Source organism: Hibiscus syriacus, unplaced genomic scaffold (genome assembly GCF_006381635.1).
Source record: "Hibiscus syriacus cultivar Baekdansim isolate YM2019G1 unplaced genomic scaffold, ASM638163v2 tig00111983_pilon, whole genome shotgun sequence".
NCBI classification, from domain to species: domain Eukaryota; kingdom Viridiplantae; phylum Streptophyta; class Magnoliopsida; order Malvales; family Malvaceae; genus Hibiscus; species Hibiscus syriacus.
Genome location: NW_024063228.1, coordinates 367 through 16,729, shown reverse-complemented (window position 1 = coordinate 16,729; position 16,363 = coordinate 367). Strand labels below are relative to the sequence as shown.

The following is a 16,363-nucleotide window of genomic DNA, read 5'->3' as shown; positions in this document are numbered from 1 at the left end:
TATCAACCAAAACTAATGATTGGAGCTAAGGAATTTAGGGCATAATTAAAATCATTAGAATGGTGACCTTTAAAAGTTCTTCCTAACTAAATGCCCCATTACGTGCCATTATTTGCGACATTGTTGATAACAACGTAAAATAAGATAAACAAAAAAGTTAATTCCCGATGGTAATTAAATACTCGTTTTTATCTATTTCAATTCAACAATTGGTAATAAAACTATAATAAAATATCAATTTTTTTTAAACAAAATAAAAAATTTAAATGTTCAAATTATAAATAGTAAAAATAGAAGAATCACATTATTATACATTTTTATAATATTTGATTGAATCAATCAATCAACGAATACAAATTATAAAAAAAAATACAATTCCCATCATACAAGAAAATAAAGTAAAAACTCTCTTATATCACCTTTGTTGTTGTAGGGTGAAACGAAGGAGGTGAAAGGAAGGGTAGTTTAAGAGGTGCTTTTCTATGGAGATTTTAAGGTCGAAGGTCATAGTTTTGATGGAGGCATGCCCCCTGCACTCTTGTTGCCCACAACGTCCATCTGGGTCCTACCTCCCTTTCGTTACCCTCAACCTGCCCCCGTTTTTTGTTCCCAATACTGTGTCGTTTCTCCATCCGTCTAGGAACCCTAAAATATTGGATCTAGAAATTAGAAAATGGAAGTCTAAAATTTTAATATCATATTCTAAAAAAATTTAGGTATGCAATTTTTCTTATTTTTTTATTCCTATTAACAAATTAAACTAAATTTAATAATTTTCTCAAAATAACGGGTGTGCAATAACTCTCCTAACGAGCCATGTACATCCGCCCCTCGTACCTGGTCCTTCTCCAAGGCATAGTAAACCCAAACTCCACAACCCCCACTTTACCAAGCACCGGTGCCCATCATAAACAGAAAACTTCTTGTTTTCTTTCTCTTGGCCCGTTTATACTACAACAAACACACACACGCGGCGTGTATATATATATACACATATATGTTCACTTGTCTGCAAACTCCACTTGCTAAACTAGAATTTATCATATCAATCACTTCTTTCTCCCATCATTTCCCTTGCTGTTTTCCTTTAGGTTCTCTTCCTTAAATGCCGGAAAACATGAGCATATCTGTTAATGGACAATCTCAAGTCCCACCCGGGTTTCGATTTCATCCGACGGAAGAGGAGCTCTTGCAATACTATCTCCGGAAGAAAGTTTCATGCGAGAAGATCGATTTAGATGTCATTCGTGATGTTGATATTAACAAGCTCGAGCCTTGGGATATTCAAGGTATATATATTACTCTAATTTATGTTCCATTTTGCTATATGCTTGTTTGTGACTTTAATTTCTATAATAGAGAGTTGCAAGATTGGAACCACGCCTCAGAACGATTGGTACTTTTTCAGCCACAAAGACAAGAAGTACCCCAGCGGGACTCGCACCAACCGCGCCACAGCTGCTGGATTTTGGAAAGCAACCGGCCGCGACAAGGTCATATATAGCAACTGCCGGCGGATCGGGATGAGGAAGACTTTGGTGTTTTACAAAGGTCGGGCACCTCATGGTCAAAAATCTTATTGGATCATGCACGAATACAGACTAGACGATAACATCGTTGAAATCAACGTACGCCTTTAAACCTCAAATCCTCTTCTCTTGATAAATGTTACGTCACATTATATACACATGTATACATATAAATATAGCCATGTAGGCATCATGCTATTTTTGGACAATTTTCTTTTTTGGTTCAAGGTCTCCAATGCCATGGGAGAGGGGAGCCAAGACGAGGGATGGGTGGTATGTCGTATCTTCAAGAAGAAAAATCACCACAAAACCCTAGAAAACCCTATCAGCTCCTCCTTGGGTGAAAAAACGAGGAACCATATGTTCATGACGAGTACTAGCAATGAAGGATCATTGGAGCATATAATTGAATATATGGGAAGGACTTGCAAGGAAGACGGTGAAGCAAACAATGTCACCGCCACGAGATTCCTCCGGCAGCCCATGGAGATTGCCATCGACAACAATGGCTACCCTGACCCGTTCACGAAGCTCCCGAGCCTAGACAGCCCGAACTCAACCAGCAGCCAAAACTGTTACCAACCCATGATGACGGAAAACGAAGGCTCAATCCTCAACCAGGTGAGTGGCTGTGGCATCGGTGATCACAACTCCGTTAATCATCACAATGACTTGGGGCTCACCAACTGGGCAGCAGTCGACCGGATTGTAGCTTCTCATCTCAATGGCGGGGAAACAGAGACATCGAGACAATTGGCCCGCTTCAGTGACCAAACAATGGCAACCTACTGCAACACCAGTACCACTGATAGTCAAGATCTCCAATTGTCGACCGTTGGATTATCATCATCATCGTCATCAATATCCACCAACAGGCCTTACCATGGAACTCAACATCATTTCAACAGCGAAATAGACATATGGAGTTTCACCGGAGCATCGTCATCATCTTTGTCATCATCCGACCCATCGTGCTGCCACGTGGTGAATGCTAGTGTATAACAGAATAGCCCAATATATATAATCATACCTTAGTTACCATAGTCAGAAAGGTTATTATTACATCACTTATGTTGATGAATATATATAATATTAAATAAAAATTCGACATTGTCAACCACATTATCTTTAATTAATCAATTTGTCTACCATTATCATCAAATTCGCTCTCAGGAAAAAAAATCTAGCAGTTTCTGGGTGATTTGATAATACCTAACAGCAATAATAATAATAATATTAATAATAACAATAAATCTAATCACCTTTTTTCTCTTTTGTATATACAATGATCATCAACCTGAGCCACATGGTTTGTCGGATTGTTTTAGGTGTTGGATGGATTGCTTAATGGTCCATGCATCTTCTCATATAATCCGGTGGACGACAATAGGGTCGTCAACCTTGACTAGTGTATTTAAGTATGATTACTTGGTAGGTTAAACCACTTTTTATCTGTACAGGTGGATGAATTAGATTTGTTGAGAGAAGGAAGAGAGAATGCCCTAATGATATGGTTGAGAGTTGAAAAAAAATAAAAAAGAGATGTCGTCTTGTTCCTTGACCACCATTGGTTATTGTAGAAAAGGGCACTTTCATGATTAGTTAGCTAAAACGAGGGAGGTCCCCTTTTTATTCATCCCATGAATCAAATTCATCTTTTGAAATATTTTTGAATATTCAAAATTAAGTAACGATCGAATAATGTCAACCAAATTAAAATATTATCGCAAGCAGAAAAAAAAACAGTCTTCTATTATCATAAATTAGGCCTAGGGTTTCTCCAATCCTTACATCTCAGATATTTGTTCAAACCAACATCTTTTTTTCAGTAAAAAGATGTTGCACTTTCCTGCTCTAAGCCATGGTGTCTTAACTATTTGATGCTTAATCTACAGTCCTATTTAAACAATATAATTATATTTACCTTCCTTTCGGTACATAAGCATTTGTCAGCTGAACGATGAAGAAATTTACTAAAGTATAGTGGTAAAAGAAAGAACAATCATCGTCAAGGAGAATTTAACCAACAGTTCCAAACAACATAAACACCAGTTAATGTCAGCATCAAACAAACTCTTTAATACATTATTTTCACTTTGATTGTAATGTCTTTTTCCTGGGCAGCAATTTCCATTGTACAAAATCAAAAGAACATGAAGATTTTTTTATCGTCAATGAATTTCTCAAAAAAGTTTTAATTTCCTGCGTGGGTGATGAAAATTGGGTGTATATCCCCCGTCAACCTTCCCCCCCCCCCCACTAAAAGGCTTACACCAATATGGCATCCAAAACCCATTATTTGTATTACATTTTGAATTTATTTTCTCGATTTAAGATTAATATATACCATTATTTTTGTATACAATTAACATTAATATGTATTATTATATCTCTTAAGATAACTTTCATAAATGAGCTTGTATCTTCTAAACATAGATCCCATAGTCAACTATAGTGTATAGACAAAATCTTTAAAATACTCACATAACTTACCAAAATGTAATCTAAGGTCTAAACAATCAAACATGCCTAATCGTTAATCTACAAATAGCCATAATATCATTAGGACTGACACATACTAAAGACCATTATAAATAGTTCCAACCAAATGCTGAAAAAAGGTGGGATCTTTGCAACCCCTAGGTCGTCTTTATCCTCCATGATTATTTTCTCCTATACAAAAATATTGGTCAACGGTCATTCTCCCATTGATCACGATTTATCGTTCGAATTGAAAGGGATGAATCGCTAACTACAAAGTAAAATCAATTTATTCCTATCAACATATATAAATCATTTATTGAAAATTATTAATGAGATTCAACATAATATTTATTAAAATATTAAGAAATACTCATCAACTCATGTGAATTGATCTCTGTTAATGGGAATGGATTGAAGTTGTCATGCAAAACTTGAAATTGCACGAAATTACAAAGTGGTGAAAGTGGAGACCAAACGGGGACAAGAGATTGGTGGTGCCGAGTGCCGACTAGGACATTACGAGGCTTAGTCAAAAATTGGTTGTTAGTATAAAGGAGACTGCGAGAGCAGGGTTGCCGTCGATGGGTCATAATTCTTGTTAATCACACACAATTAGAGAGTTAATCATGTTAGGTGGGGGCGTGGGGGCGGACCATGCGACCACAGTGTTTACATCTTTAATCAAAATAGGGCACGTGGGCTAAAAAGGGCCGGACATAACAGATCCGTTTTTCAAGAAAAACGAGGTCGGAGAATCTAATAAAGGAATCTCTTTAAATTTAAGTTAAGAGACCGTTAAATGTATTATTTATTTAATTTTTACTTTGAAATTATGAATCAAAGACTAAATGATGTATACAACTTTGTCTATATATTTAGTTTGTTTGAGGCATGTTACTACACAGTGAATGAGACCAACTAGGCATAGAAGACGGCAGACTATAGCACTCAAATTTGTACCCTACGAAGCAGACAGCTCAAAGTAGAATAACAATCCTTCAATCTGTTGGTTATGAATAGTTCAATTCGGTATAACCACTGACATTACCTAAATTTAGGTCTACGAATCTATCACCTCTAGTTACGAGAAAACTCTCTGAAAAAGACTGTGTAGTTCTCATTGAAAAAATCAAATCCAAACTCCATCACTGGACTGGAAGACACTTGTCTTATGCAGGTAGACTTGAACTTATTAGAGCTGTCATATTTAGTGTTGCTAACTACTGGTGCAGGCAATTACTTTTACCACAGTCTATTATAAATAGAATTCAGCAACTTTGCTCTCGCTTTCTCTAGAAAGGTTCTAACACGGCTGCTACTGGAGCTAGAGTAAGCTGGAAATTGATATGGCATCTGAAATCTGAAGGAGGACTTGGCTTAAAGGACCTAAAAGCATGGAACAAAGCATGTATGATCCAGCTAATCAGAAACATCCTAGCAGGAGAGGGATCACTGTGGGTAGCTTGGGTGAAATCCTATGTGTTAAAAAATAAAGACTTCTGGCATTCAGAAGGTGGTACTAATGCTAGTTGGAGCTTCAGAAAACTTCTAAACCTTAAAAGAGAAGCACAAACTATTTTTTCTACAAGAGCTACGACGACTCGTGCCATCTGGGACGAGATTAGAATTAAAGGAGACAAAGTCAACTGGCATAACATAATCTGGTTTCCTCTACACATTCCAAAACACAACATGATTGCTTGGATGGCTATCTTGGACAGACTTCCCACTCGGAATAGGCTTCAACAAATGGGCATTATAACCGATGGCTTATGTGTTCTGTGTAATGAAGATCGGGAGACAAGAGACCACCTGTTCCTTCAATGTTCAATGACGAACTCCCTCTGGAAGGCCATTCTGCACCTCTTCGGATTAAGGTCAACAACACTTTCCTGGAACAACTTTTTAGCATCGGCTTCCCTTACTTGGAAAGGTAAATCCCTTCTTATCACTATATTGAAACTTGCATGGTGTGCACTCCTCTATTCTCTATGGGAGGAACAAAACAGAAGATTGTTCAAAGGAAACTCTAGAACTATAGTTGAAATTCTTAAAGCTATCAAGGAGATGGTCGGCATTCAACTAAGAGGTCAGAACATTAATAGACTAGATAGTATTAATATCACTCTTTGTAAGAATTGGAGTCTTGAATAACCTATAATTTGTTTTGTAATAGGTTATTCATGATTTTGTTGACTTTCCTTTGATGATTGTTTTGTAGCAGAATTCTGCTCATTTGGGTAATAAAAATTTTAATTATCCAAAAAAATGGAATAATATTACTTTAAAATAAAAACAAGTACCAACGTAAAACTAAAAGTCTAAAAACCCAAACAAAAGCTCTGATATTCGGCAACAAAGTACCAACGTACTACATAATGCAATTCTAGATATCTTAATTATTTTCCTTGGCGAACATCCTTTGCGAGCGAGCAACTGCTAATGCAATCCAAATAATGCAATCCAAAGTAACACCTTCTCCTTCAACTCGTCTACATATCGAAAATAAGCATGCCACCATGATTCCTTCAAAACCAAGGTACCACAAACACCCCAAAATCCCACAATGAATCCCATAGCAATGCTAAGATAGAGAAACAACTTGTCTTTCGAATCACCACCATCTCGAGAATATGGTGTGGTAGGAGAGATGGTGTCTCCTGGACAGCTTGTTGAAAGGGGAACCCACAGAGAAATGGATTGCCTTCGTAATTGGATGAATCGTTGAGCGTCTGGAGCTGATTCCCTGTTGGGATTCTTCCCGATAAGTTGTTGTAAGACAAGTTCAAGTGATTCAATAGCGTCAATGATGAGAGGCTTCGAGGAATGGGACCTGAAAATTTGTTGAACGATAAATCAAGGGACTTCAACCATCGTAAATCACCGATGTTGTCGGAAATATTTCCACTTAAATGATTTCTCGATAAATTCAACGTGTCCAAAAAGGCCAAGTTACATAGACCTATGGGGAATTCACCTGTAAGTTTGTTCCTAGAAAGGTCAATGTTCTTCATCTTCAGAAAAGTTTTGCTATACTCAAGCTCCCTCCCTTTGTCCCGACCAGCATTGTTTGCTCACCAATGGTGTTATCTTGGACTTCAAACAAATACTCGTAGTCCAAAGTTGCATTCCCGTATTTCAAGGCGGTGAAATTGTGGAAACACTTGGGAATGGACCCAATAAGATTATTGTTCGAAAGATCTAAACGGTGGATATTAGAAAGATAACAAAGTTTTTCAAGAATGTTCCCCTCAAGCAGGTTTGATCGAAGTTAAGAACGTAAAACCATGGTACTTCCCGACAACTATCTAGTGGAAAAGGAATCTTCCCACGAAGACTATTGTCGCCCAACATAAACACAACAAGGTTGCATGACGAAGTTAAGGAACTTGGGATTTCACCAGATAGGCTATTGTTGGAGGCATCCAAAAGTTTTAAGCTTCTCAATCTATTCCAACAATCCGGGAGTTGTTCGAAGAGTCTGTTGTAACCGACAGAGAGAAATTTCAGCCGCTTCATCTTGGATATCGATGATGACAGCCTGCCGCAGATCTGGTTCCGAGAAAGAAACAAAGTTTTAACCATGGCATTAGTTCCCCGATATTGTCCGCAATAGAACCTGAAAATGAATTTCTCTGTAGATACACATCTGTTGCATTAGTCAACCAAAGAGGGTTGTAGCCCTCGAAACGATTCCTGCTCAAATCAACAACATCCAACCTTTCGGAGTGAACTTCCAACGGTAGTTTGGCGTTGATGGAATTGTTTGACAGGTCTACGTACCAGGAATTAGAAAATAACCTGTCAAACCATTCTTCTTCTATGGTGTCCGAAATCCCAGCATTTGAAATTATAACATAGGAAAGATGGGTCTGAACTTGCAGCCAAACTGGAAAAGAAAGACCTACCAAGCAATTAATCAGTACCAGAGTTTTAAGCCTGAAAGGAGGAGCCCAATCCTGATTCACATTAAAAATCAAAGACCTGTTAGGGTACGTTGTGAGTATGAAAGAGTCTACTCTTGTGAGATTGGCTAAATGGGTTTCTGTCAAAACACCTTCCATATGGTTTTCTACCAGGTCCAGTATTGATAGCTCAGTTAGTTTTCCCAAACTTTGGGGTATTGTGCCATTGAGTTTGTTATCCGAGAGTTCCAATAACCACAACGATGACAAATTCCCTATAGAAGCTGAATTGAACCCCAAAAGAAGTTAGTGTTGAGGTCAAGTTATTGCAAATTCTTGAATGCACCTAATGATTCTGGAAGTCTTCTATCTAGTTTTTTGCCTCCGAGATGGAGTATCTCCAAGCTTTTATTTCGGCAAGCTGATAAACGGTCCAAAAACCTGATGATTCCACCGTGAAGATTACTGTTAGAATTGAGTCTCTAAATCCTCAACTTGCAAAATCCTATCCAAAAAGGGATGGTACCCAAGAAGTTATTTCCTCTTAGATTGAGCACTTAAGATTGGTGAGGTTATAGAACCAGTGTCATTGGCAATAACACCGGCATGTTGCCTAATTACATGGCATCAACAGAGTCTGCAAAAGCCGGGATCAGGTCCCAAAGTGCTACGAGGCAGAGGCAGAGGCCATCAACACCAGAGAGGGACCGAATTGCTTCGGCGAAGAAAAGGCTATCGTTTCCTGTCCCAGGACTGTACGACATTGGGATGGGATACGGAAGTTACAGTTATAGTCTAACTATTCTTCTTATTGTATCGAGAGCCTTGGCGGTGAGATGTCCCCATCTTCAACTAGTGATCTCAGAAGGTGGTTGAGGTGATCACATCTATGATACAACTTGAAAAAAGAAAGAAAAAACAGTTTGCATCAGTATAGCTGTTGCTTTTGACTAGTTTGCTTTTGACTAGTTTTATAGTATGTTCCATTACTTCCATTGTTGATTTTTATTGTTCTTTCCATCAATTCTTGGTTGAAATTGAAGCTATAAGCGAGGCAAGATGTGATAACTAAATTGAGTGTCTCATTTGATTGTGTGATACTATAAAAGTAACCCCGTAATTCTATCATTTAAGGCGAGATAAAATATAATTTTAGCATTATCTTTTTATAGTTTAAAGGGTTAAACTAAAAGTTTTATCATGTAAGGGGATTATGGCTTTTAGAATACTCTTTTTAATTGTTGAAATCACTCGATGAATTACGCAAAATAAAGTTATGATGAGTAATTAAGGTTCATTTTTTCGAAAATAATTAATTATGGTCGGTTGAACTCTGTAGATAGGGATTAATTATATTTTTACTTGTTAATATTGTACAAGGACATATGATAACTTTTAACCTTTGTTTGAAGAGTCAGAAAACTCCGCTTATAGAATATGTCAATTAAGTACACGTAATATACTTTTTAAATTCTTATAGTGGAAACTAAAAAAAAATATTGTCAGCTAAATAATTATCTTCACAATTACCCCAACATTTGATTAAAGGGTGGTGAGATGAGCACAGATAAAGGGACCATTAGGAGACCAGATTCATGATTTTCAAAACAAAATAAGTGACAAGCACGAGTTTGTTGTCCACGAGCAAGGGGCTTACAAGTCCTGCTTTACTAACAACTCTCCTTACCACGAAACCATTGATTTTGATATACAAGTCGGGCATTTACGTACAGTCATCAGCATGCAAAAGAATGTGAGTTACAGTTATTTGTTTTTCCCTTTTGTTTTCACTTTGGATTATATTTGTAAATGATGTTTGCAGAGCATATCGATCCTTTGATGGATCAGATATCAAGGTTGGAGGAAGCTCTTTACAACATCCAATTCGAACAGCATTGGATCGAGTCTCAGACCGATCGACAGGCAATAGGTATTAGCTTTTTAATGTTTTAATCTCCCGAATTCTTCATTTTTGGACATGGGGCTGCGTGCAGTGAATGATAACTTGGAGCGACGAGCACTTCACAAGGCAATGTTCGAATCAGCTGCACTTATAGCGGCAAGCGTCCTTCAAGTTTTCCTTTTGAAACGCATGTTTAAACGAAAGCTTGGAACATCCAGAGTGTAATCCTCTCTTATAATATTAGCTTTCCGTTTTGTTCATCTTTTCGCACTGTATAGCTTGTTTTGTACTTATTTAATATTAGTATCACCAACATGGCATTAGAATCAAACTGTGTCGAAGATTACTGTAAATCCCTCGGCTGTTGCAGGAACATTGTATTCACCAAACTTCGACCCTTCTCCTGTATGCCATACGCATAGCAGCTAATTAATGATGCAATATTAACTTTCTTAAATGCATACAAGGCAATAGCAATAACAAGTAAAGTGTAATTTTTTTTACCAAATCCCATTCAATCCCTGAGATTTGAGAATTTTTAACGTCCAAAAATCAATGATCACATTAATAGTATCACCAGCAAGCAAACAAATTCATTACTGAAAAATTATTATCTTAAATATTAAAAATATAAAAAAATTTGTTTTTTACATAAAAAATAACTAAAATATCAATTAGAAAAGCATAATAACCTTAACTCCTAATCTATAAAAAATGTTAAAAAAATTAAACCAAAACAAAATAAAATAAAATAAAAGGTCTCATCTTCTCCGGTAAATTATTATTTTTTGTAACCGGAATATCATCTTAAGAATCAAAATAGTGACGAGACACGATAGAACAATAGAAACAATATAGTTGAAAATCAAGACAATTCGATGATGAAATATCAAATATTTAGATTTAAGAAAAATTGAGCTTGTATTTGGGTTTAGAAAAAGAAAATAAATTGAAAGATATATTTTATAAAATTTCGACCACCAAAGATGAGACTAACATCGACGAATGAAAGCTTGATCAAATTCGTGATTAGCTTAAAAAATGTGAGAAAATAAAAAGAAAAACATAAAATAAGTTTTATATAATTCTCCAAAATGATATTGTTTTGATTTATTTATCATTGTGATAAAATATCTATCTGTACTGCCGCATCGTTTAAATTTTGATAGCTAAATACTTACATTACAATTAAATGAAAATCAGGTACTATAATTTATAAAAATCAATGAAATAAATAATTCAAACTCTAAAATTTAATACAATTTATCATATTTTTATTTGATATTATATTATTGATGGGAGAATATTTTATGTGCCTAATAGACACGTTTAATTAGAGGTGGCAAGTGGATCTCAATTTGGGTAGGTTTGAGTTTGGTATTTTTAGGTTTAAGTTCAAGTGATTTTGGGGTTAGATTTTTTGAGATGATTTAACTTTATAAAATATTAAAAATTTGATGATTAAAAAGTAAAAAGAAGTGAAAATAAAAAAAATTTAGAAAAAATAAAATTTGGTTTATTAGCAATTGATAGAATTATATTGTATAAAATATCACTCCAAATTTAATCCCAAGAATGATGTGAATAAAATTATCCATGTTTGATGTGCCTAATTTACCAGAAAATAGTTTTTATTAAAAGTGAAGAAAATTAAAAAAAATTCAATTAATAATATAGATGTGTAGGAACCCCACCGCCTATGGCAAACAGCCTACAGATCCGGGCCAGGTCAGCATTCTCAAGCGAGAGATATTTTGACCGGATATTTTATCAATTTCATTCTTCCAAGGATTTCCTCTTGACTCATTCACGGGAGTGGACCTAAGAGCTCTCCAAACAGCACTGTTACACTTGAAACCCGACCCGAATGCAATCTGCCACACCCGGTCACCGCCCGATACCCGTCCCTTGGCCTCCGTGTAAGCCAATTCATACCATAATGAGCTACTCGAAGTGTTTCCGAATCTATGTAGAGTCATTCTCGAGGGTTCCATGTGCCAATCCGATAACTGCAAGTTCTTCTGTAATTCATCCAGCACCGCCCTTCCGCCGGCGTGGATACAGAAATGCTCGAAAGCGAGCTTGAAATCGGGTATATAAGGACTCACTTTGGCTTTCAAAAGCTTCCTCCGGACGAGCGTGATGAAGAACATGAACTGCTCCGTGAATGGTAAAACGAGGGGACCCAACGTGGTGATATTGGTTTTCAAAGCGTCACCGGCCACGGCCATCAACTCACGAGCCAATGAAACTCCGATCTTTCCTTTGTCGTCCTCTCTTTGGTACACGCAGTTGTAATGTCTGTCGTCGGCTCCTTTATGGGTTCGAACCACATGAACAAGCTGGTACTTGGAACAAGCCTTATCTCGTGGCTTGTTCGACAACAGGACCGCGACTCCACCCATGCGGAATATGCAATTGCATAGCAACATGGATCTTTCATTCCCAAAATACCAATTGAGAGTAATGTTTTCGGTGCTCACCACTAAGGCATACGTGTTTGGGTTGGATTGAAGGAGGTGTTTTGCGAGATCGATCGATATAAGGCCGGCACTGCAACCCATTCCCCCGAGGTTGTAGCTGTTGATATCTGTACGTAGCTTGTAATGGTTGACAATCATGGCCGAGAGCGACGGTGTCGGATTAAACAAGCTGCAATTCACAATAAGAATGCCGATATCCCTCGGGTTAACTCCGGTTTTCGAGAAAAGTTGGTCGACTGATCCGAACATGACAGCTTCAGCTTCAGCTCGAGCCTCTTCCATGCACAGATTCGGTGGCTTAGACGTTATCCCTCTCGGGAAATACGTCTCGTCGCCTAGTCCGGACCGAGTCGATATCCTTCTCTGAAACTGAAGCGTGTCCTCCATGAAAGCGCCGCTCTCTTCAGTCATATTCAAGAACGAGTCGACCGACATTTTACGATCATCTTCAGGCTTGTAGCAAGCAAAGTCGAGGAGATAAACCGGCCTGGATCGCTTTGCATAGTAGAGACCGAAGAGGAAGAATAAGATTAACAAACCAGATAGTCTCGTAGCAGCATCAATGCTCTCAAGCCTAAGGGCTTGGTTGGTCCATAACTGGGAAACTCTGTCCGGTTTCAGACCGGTGAACTGAACTAAAGCGATAATGAACAAAGGTAGGATAAGAGCAAATATGAGAACGGTGACCGGGTTACATGAATAACCGTAACCCAATTTAACGTATTTAAGCTTCACAGATTGCAAGAAATCAGGCAACCTTTTACGGATCCTGATGACAGCGGAGGACGAGTCTTTGAAACGCCATTTCCGCCGTCAACGTTCTTTGTCCATCTCTATACTATCCCTATCCATAGTTTGAGTGGCTCTGAAGGAAAAATGACTGTTTGCTTGTGTTTAATTAAAGAAGATGAACTAAAATCACCTAAAAAAAAGGGAAAATCTTGCTTTTGAAGCCTGAGGGAGAGGGAAGCTAGACCAGTAGGAATTAAATACAACAATAACTACAAAAAAAGGAAAGTTGGACGGAAACAGAGTGTTGAATTAATGGTGGGTAGAGGTCCAAGAAAGGATAGATAGCTCAACCAGCTTAAGAATATGTGTTACGGGATTAGTAATTTAGCAACAGTAATATTAATAATAATTAAAACATTTTCGTTTTTGAGACAAAATGTTGAAAAACTGGGGAAAATGCTGGTATATTTTAGAGGTGTGGGAGTTGGGATGCTAATTGATGACTGTGCCGCCATGTGAGATTAGGAGGTTGCTTTCAAGGAAGCTGGAAGAGTGCTTTGCTATCCTTTGGATATTGCCAACAAAACTGGGTTGTGTTTCAAAGCTCAGCAACGGAGGAAAGCGTAAATTAAAAGGTCAAAAGAGAGAGACGCGTGGAAATCGGCCGGTGGAGTTTAGGTGACTTGCAATAGAGAATAATAAATACAGGCTAAGCTACATTGGTCAAACAAGGTTGCCGCTAACTCTCCAAATTCCCCAACACTGTACTTTCCGGCCTACCCTACCGGTCTTAGGTTCTACTTAATTAATTCTAAATTCTACTTCAAAATATTGTTTTTCTTATCATTCAATTCAATAAAATTAAAATCAAAATTTAAACTTGCTTTACCCAATCTAATTCAATCTAAACGGGCTTTACGCAATTCAATTTGGATTTATTAATCTAAACTGGCTTTACCCAATTCAATTGGAATTAATATATATGTTTTTTATTTAAATTTAGTTATAAAGTTGTTTGTTTTCCTCATTTTGATGTTTGAATAATTTTTTTTATTGATTTATTCTTTGAAATGGTAAACCTTTTTCTATTTAAGCCATCTATTAGGATGATGCGAACAGCTAAAAAAACTGTCATAAAATGTTATGATAAAGTGCGATAAAATAATTATTTTGTTAAATATATAAAAATTAGTCAAAAATAGGAAATATTTAAAATAACGATTCTTAATTTTTTTTAATATATATATATATATATATATATAATTTGATGCTTGTAAAATTATTTTTTAAAATATTACTCCTATTTTTTCAATTTCTCTAAAAGAGTTTTCTTTTTCTTTTTCAAATGACCATTTCCTAATGCCATCACGTGTTAGGTACTTAGTGGACCACATCATCTTTGCATGTGACATTAATCATGGATATACAAAGAAGGATATTTTTAAAGGAAATATATATTGTAACCCAAATTTGTTTATATTTCTTAATAATGAACAATTGATGCAGTTATTTTAAAAAATAATAATTGATTTACTATTATTAGTTTATATTAATATTATAAAAATTATAATATGAATAATCCTCTCAATTTAATTTATTTTAAATTTAAATTCTTAATCTTACTTAAAAAAATCAAACATTTAATCCCTAAATTAATAGAGTGTTGATTTTTCTTGTTAATTTGTAATTGTCCTTTGGGTAATGAAAGAAAAATCCTAAAACTGCCAAAACAACTGAACAGAGAAAATTATATAAAAATATTATATATTTATAATTTCTTTTATATATTACATTTAATTATTCTAACGTAATTATACAAATGTGCAACTATATATAATAATTTTTAAAAAAATAATCAACGGAAGGAAAAAAATAAGTGTACATCGTTAATTAACGGTGGCTAAGCTAGAACAAACGGTCGCATGCCGCCTTCTTATGACCTGCACAATCAAATAACAGTCGAGAAACTTTATTTTGACATGAAATAAACTAAATGAAATTGGAATTAAATGCATTTAATGCCCACGCACTTCTCTTTTTCTTCAGGAATTCCATCAGTTTTCCAGATTATATCATTCAATCCAGATGAAAAGTTTTTGTAGAACTGTCATGTTAAAAAAACCACAGCTAAAATGGGGTATCACACAGTTATTGCAAGGTTAGATTTGATCGACATTCGACAAATTAGAGTTAAAACAAAAACAGATTAAAATTCAAGTGTGTACCTTGTGAAACTCCAATGTGTCTCCGCCGGTTTTCCGGAACTCCACCACATGTAAGCAGGGAGCAACCTGGATTCGAACACCTGAGATCAAAGAGCGATGAATTATCGTGTTGTTTTTCTCCGATATCGAATAAGATGTGCATTGTAAACAGGGAGTATTGTGTTACCTCGGTAGCTATGGATAGTTGTCCCTTTCTCCCTCTTTTGTCACCTTTCAACTTCATCTATGGCAATGTGAATTATACAAGTACATGAGACATGAAACAGTTGTAGGCATACAAACAGCAGTTGCAACGTAGATGAAGATGAATCGAACCTTATAGTTTCGCTTGTCAACATTGAAACCTAGAGGCTTTGCAGCTTCCTCAATTTTGGAGATGATTTCGTTCGGAGGACATTGGGAAGCAAACTGGTTTCTCGCTTCGCAGGACGCTGCCATTCCAATTCGGATCAACAAACAAAAAGGGATACACTCAGCTAAGATGGAAAGTGGGGATCCAGTCTAAACACATTGCATTCAACATTCAGTTAGTGAAAACTAGAGGGATTTTAATTGCATACCATCTCAAACAAATTGTCTAGACTAAAGCTTTGCGACCTGGAGATGAGCTCGAAAGCATTCATCGAAACAGGTCTCACTTTCCTTTCTGTTACAAGATTTTCCTGGAAAACGGAATAACTTAATCAAGTACTTGGTTTTGGGACAACAGATAACAGTCTATCAGACCACGTTGTAAAGCGCTTGTATATGCTTCTGTAGTCACTCTGTTTAGGCAGAGAAACAGAACAGATAGAGTATGAAATGAACTACCGTTGAGTCATTAAAGGCGTTGTCGATGTCATCGAGATTTATATCCTCTTCCTGCTCGAATTGGGGCGGTTTGTACCCTTTCTTGAACCATTCATCTTCTAGAATTTCAGGAACAGTTATACGCTGGCACAATTAACACGCAAATTTTCAACACAAATGCATGTATCATACACAGTAAAGAGGCTTCAAAGACAGCAGATGATCATAAAATGCAAAGCATGAAGGGTTACCGTAAGAGGGTTTGGATCAGAATAAGTTGCACTAGTCGTCAAATATGAAGGACAAGTGAAAT

At 36.5% G+C, this 16,363-nt stretch overlaps 4 protein-coding genes, 1 long non-coding RNA gene and 2 pseudogenes across 6 annotated transcripts; 3 read left to right on the top strand and 4 right to left on the bottom strand.

Annotated features, from left to right (window-relative positions):
• The first annotated feature begins 1,059 nt into the window (after positions 1–1,059).
• On the top strand, positions 1,060–14,304 carry LOC120173683 (NAC domain-containing protein 43-like). Of its 2 annotated transcripts, XR_005521091.1 has the most exons (4): positions 1,060–1,289; positions 1,360–1,628; positions 1,758–2,617; positions 14,283–14,304. XR_005521091.1 is itself a non-coding variant. In XM_039180766.1 (3 exons), the coding sequence occupies exons 1-3, from the start codon at positions 1,106–1,108 to the stop codon at positions 2,529–2,531; spliced, it is 1,227 nt and encodes a 408-aa protein (XP_039036697.1). In that variant the 5' UTR covers positions 1,060–1,105; the 3' UTR covers positions 2,532–2,641. The 2 variants fall into 2 exon arrangements, 1 of the variants encoding a protein (XP_039036697.1); XM_039180766.1 differs by lacking the exon at positions 14,283–14,304 and having other exon boundaries at positions 1,758–2,641.
• LOC120173719 lies at positions 5,706–6,200 on the top strand. Its single transcript, XM_039180804.1, has 2 exons — positions 5,706–6,102; positions 6,190–6,200. The coding sequence occupies exons 1-2, from the start codon at positions 5,706–5,708 to the stop codon at positions 6,198–6,200; spliced, it is 408 nt and encodes a 135-aa protein (XP_039036735.1).
• Positions 6,453–7,027, bottom strand: LOC120173718 (receptor-like protein EIX2). The gene is made up of 2 exons (XM_039180803.1): positions 6,948–7,027; positions 6,453–6,846 (listed from the first exon to the last, which is right to left on the bottom strand). Exons 1-2 carry the CDS (start codon positions 7,025–7,027, stop codon positions 6,453–6,455), a joined length of 474 nt encoding a protein of 157 aa, XP_039036734.1.
• LOC120173687 (receptor-like protein EIX2) lies at positions 6,531–8,223 on the bottom strand. Its single transcript, XM_039180771.1, has one exon. It carries the CDS (start codon positions 8,075–8,077, stop codon positions 7,529–7,531), a length of 549 nt encoding a protein of 182 aa, XP_039036702.1. The 5' UTR covers positions 8,078–8,223; the 3' UTR covers positions 6,531–7,528.
• On the top strand, positions 8,540–10,065 carry LOC120173668 (annotated as a pseudogene).
• Positions 11,560–13,156, bottom strand: LOC120173681 (annotated as a pseudogene).
• A 754-nt stretch (positions 14,305–15,058) lies between the features above and the next one.
• Positions 15,059–15,666, bottom strand: LOC120173715. Its single transcript, XR_005521092.1, has 4 exons — positions 15,577–15,666; positions 15,428–15,484; positions 15,262–15,341; positions 15,059–15,140 (listed from the first exon to the last, which is right to left on the bottom strand). It is a non-coding gene; the product is annotated as an uncharacterized LOC120173715 (long non-coding RNA).
• Between the last annotated feature and the right edge of the window lie 697 nt (positions 15,667–16,363).

Coding starts and splice junctions, on each gene's coding strand:
- LOC120173687 (XM_039180771.1), bottom strand. CDS start 8,077: ATGGAAGGTGTTTTGACAGAAACCCATTTAGCCAATCTCACAAGAGTA.
- LOC120173718 (XM_039180803.1), bottom strand. CDS start 7,027: ATGAAGAACATTGACCTTTCTAGGAACAAACTTACAGGTGAATTCCCC. Junction 6,847..6,947: donor AACTTGGCCTTTTTGGACAC/GTTGAATTTATC, acceptor ACAAATTTTCAG/GTCCCATTCCTCGAAGCCTC.
- LOC120173683 (XM_039180766.1), top strand. CDS start 1,106: ATGCCGGAAAACATGAGCATATCTGTTAATGGACAATCTCAAGTCCCA. Junction 1,290..1,359: donor CGAGCCTTGGGATATTCAAG/GTATATATATTA, acceptor TTTCTATAATAG/AGAGTTGCAAGATTGGAACC. Junction 1,629..1,757: donor ATAACATCGTTGAAATCAAC/GTACGCCTTTAA, acceptor TTTTGGTTCAAG/GTCTCCAATGCCATGGGAGA.
- LOC120173719 (XM_039180804.1), top strand. CDS start 5,706: ATGATTGCTTGGATGGCTATCTTGGACAGACTTCCCACTCGGAATAGG.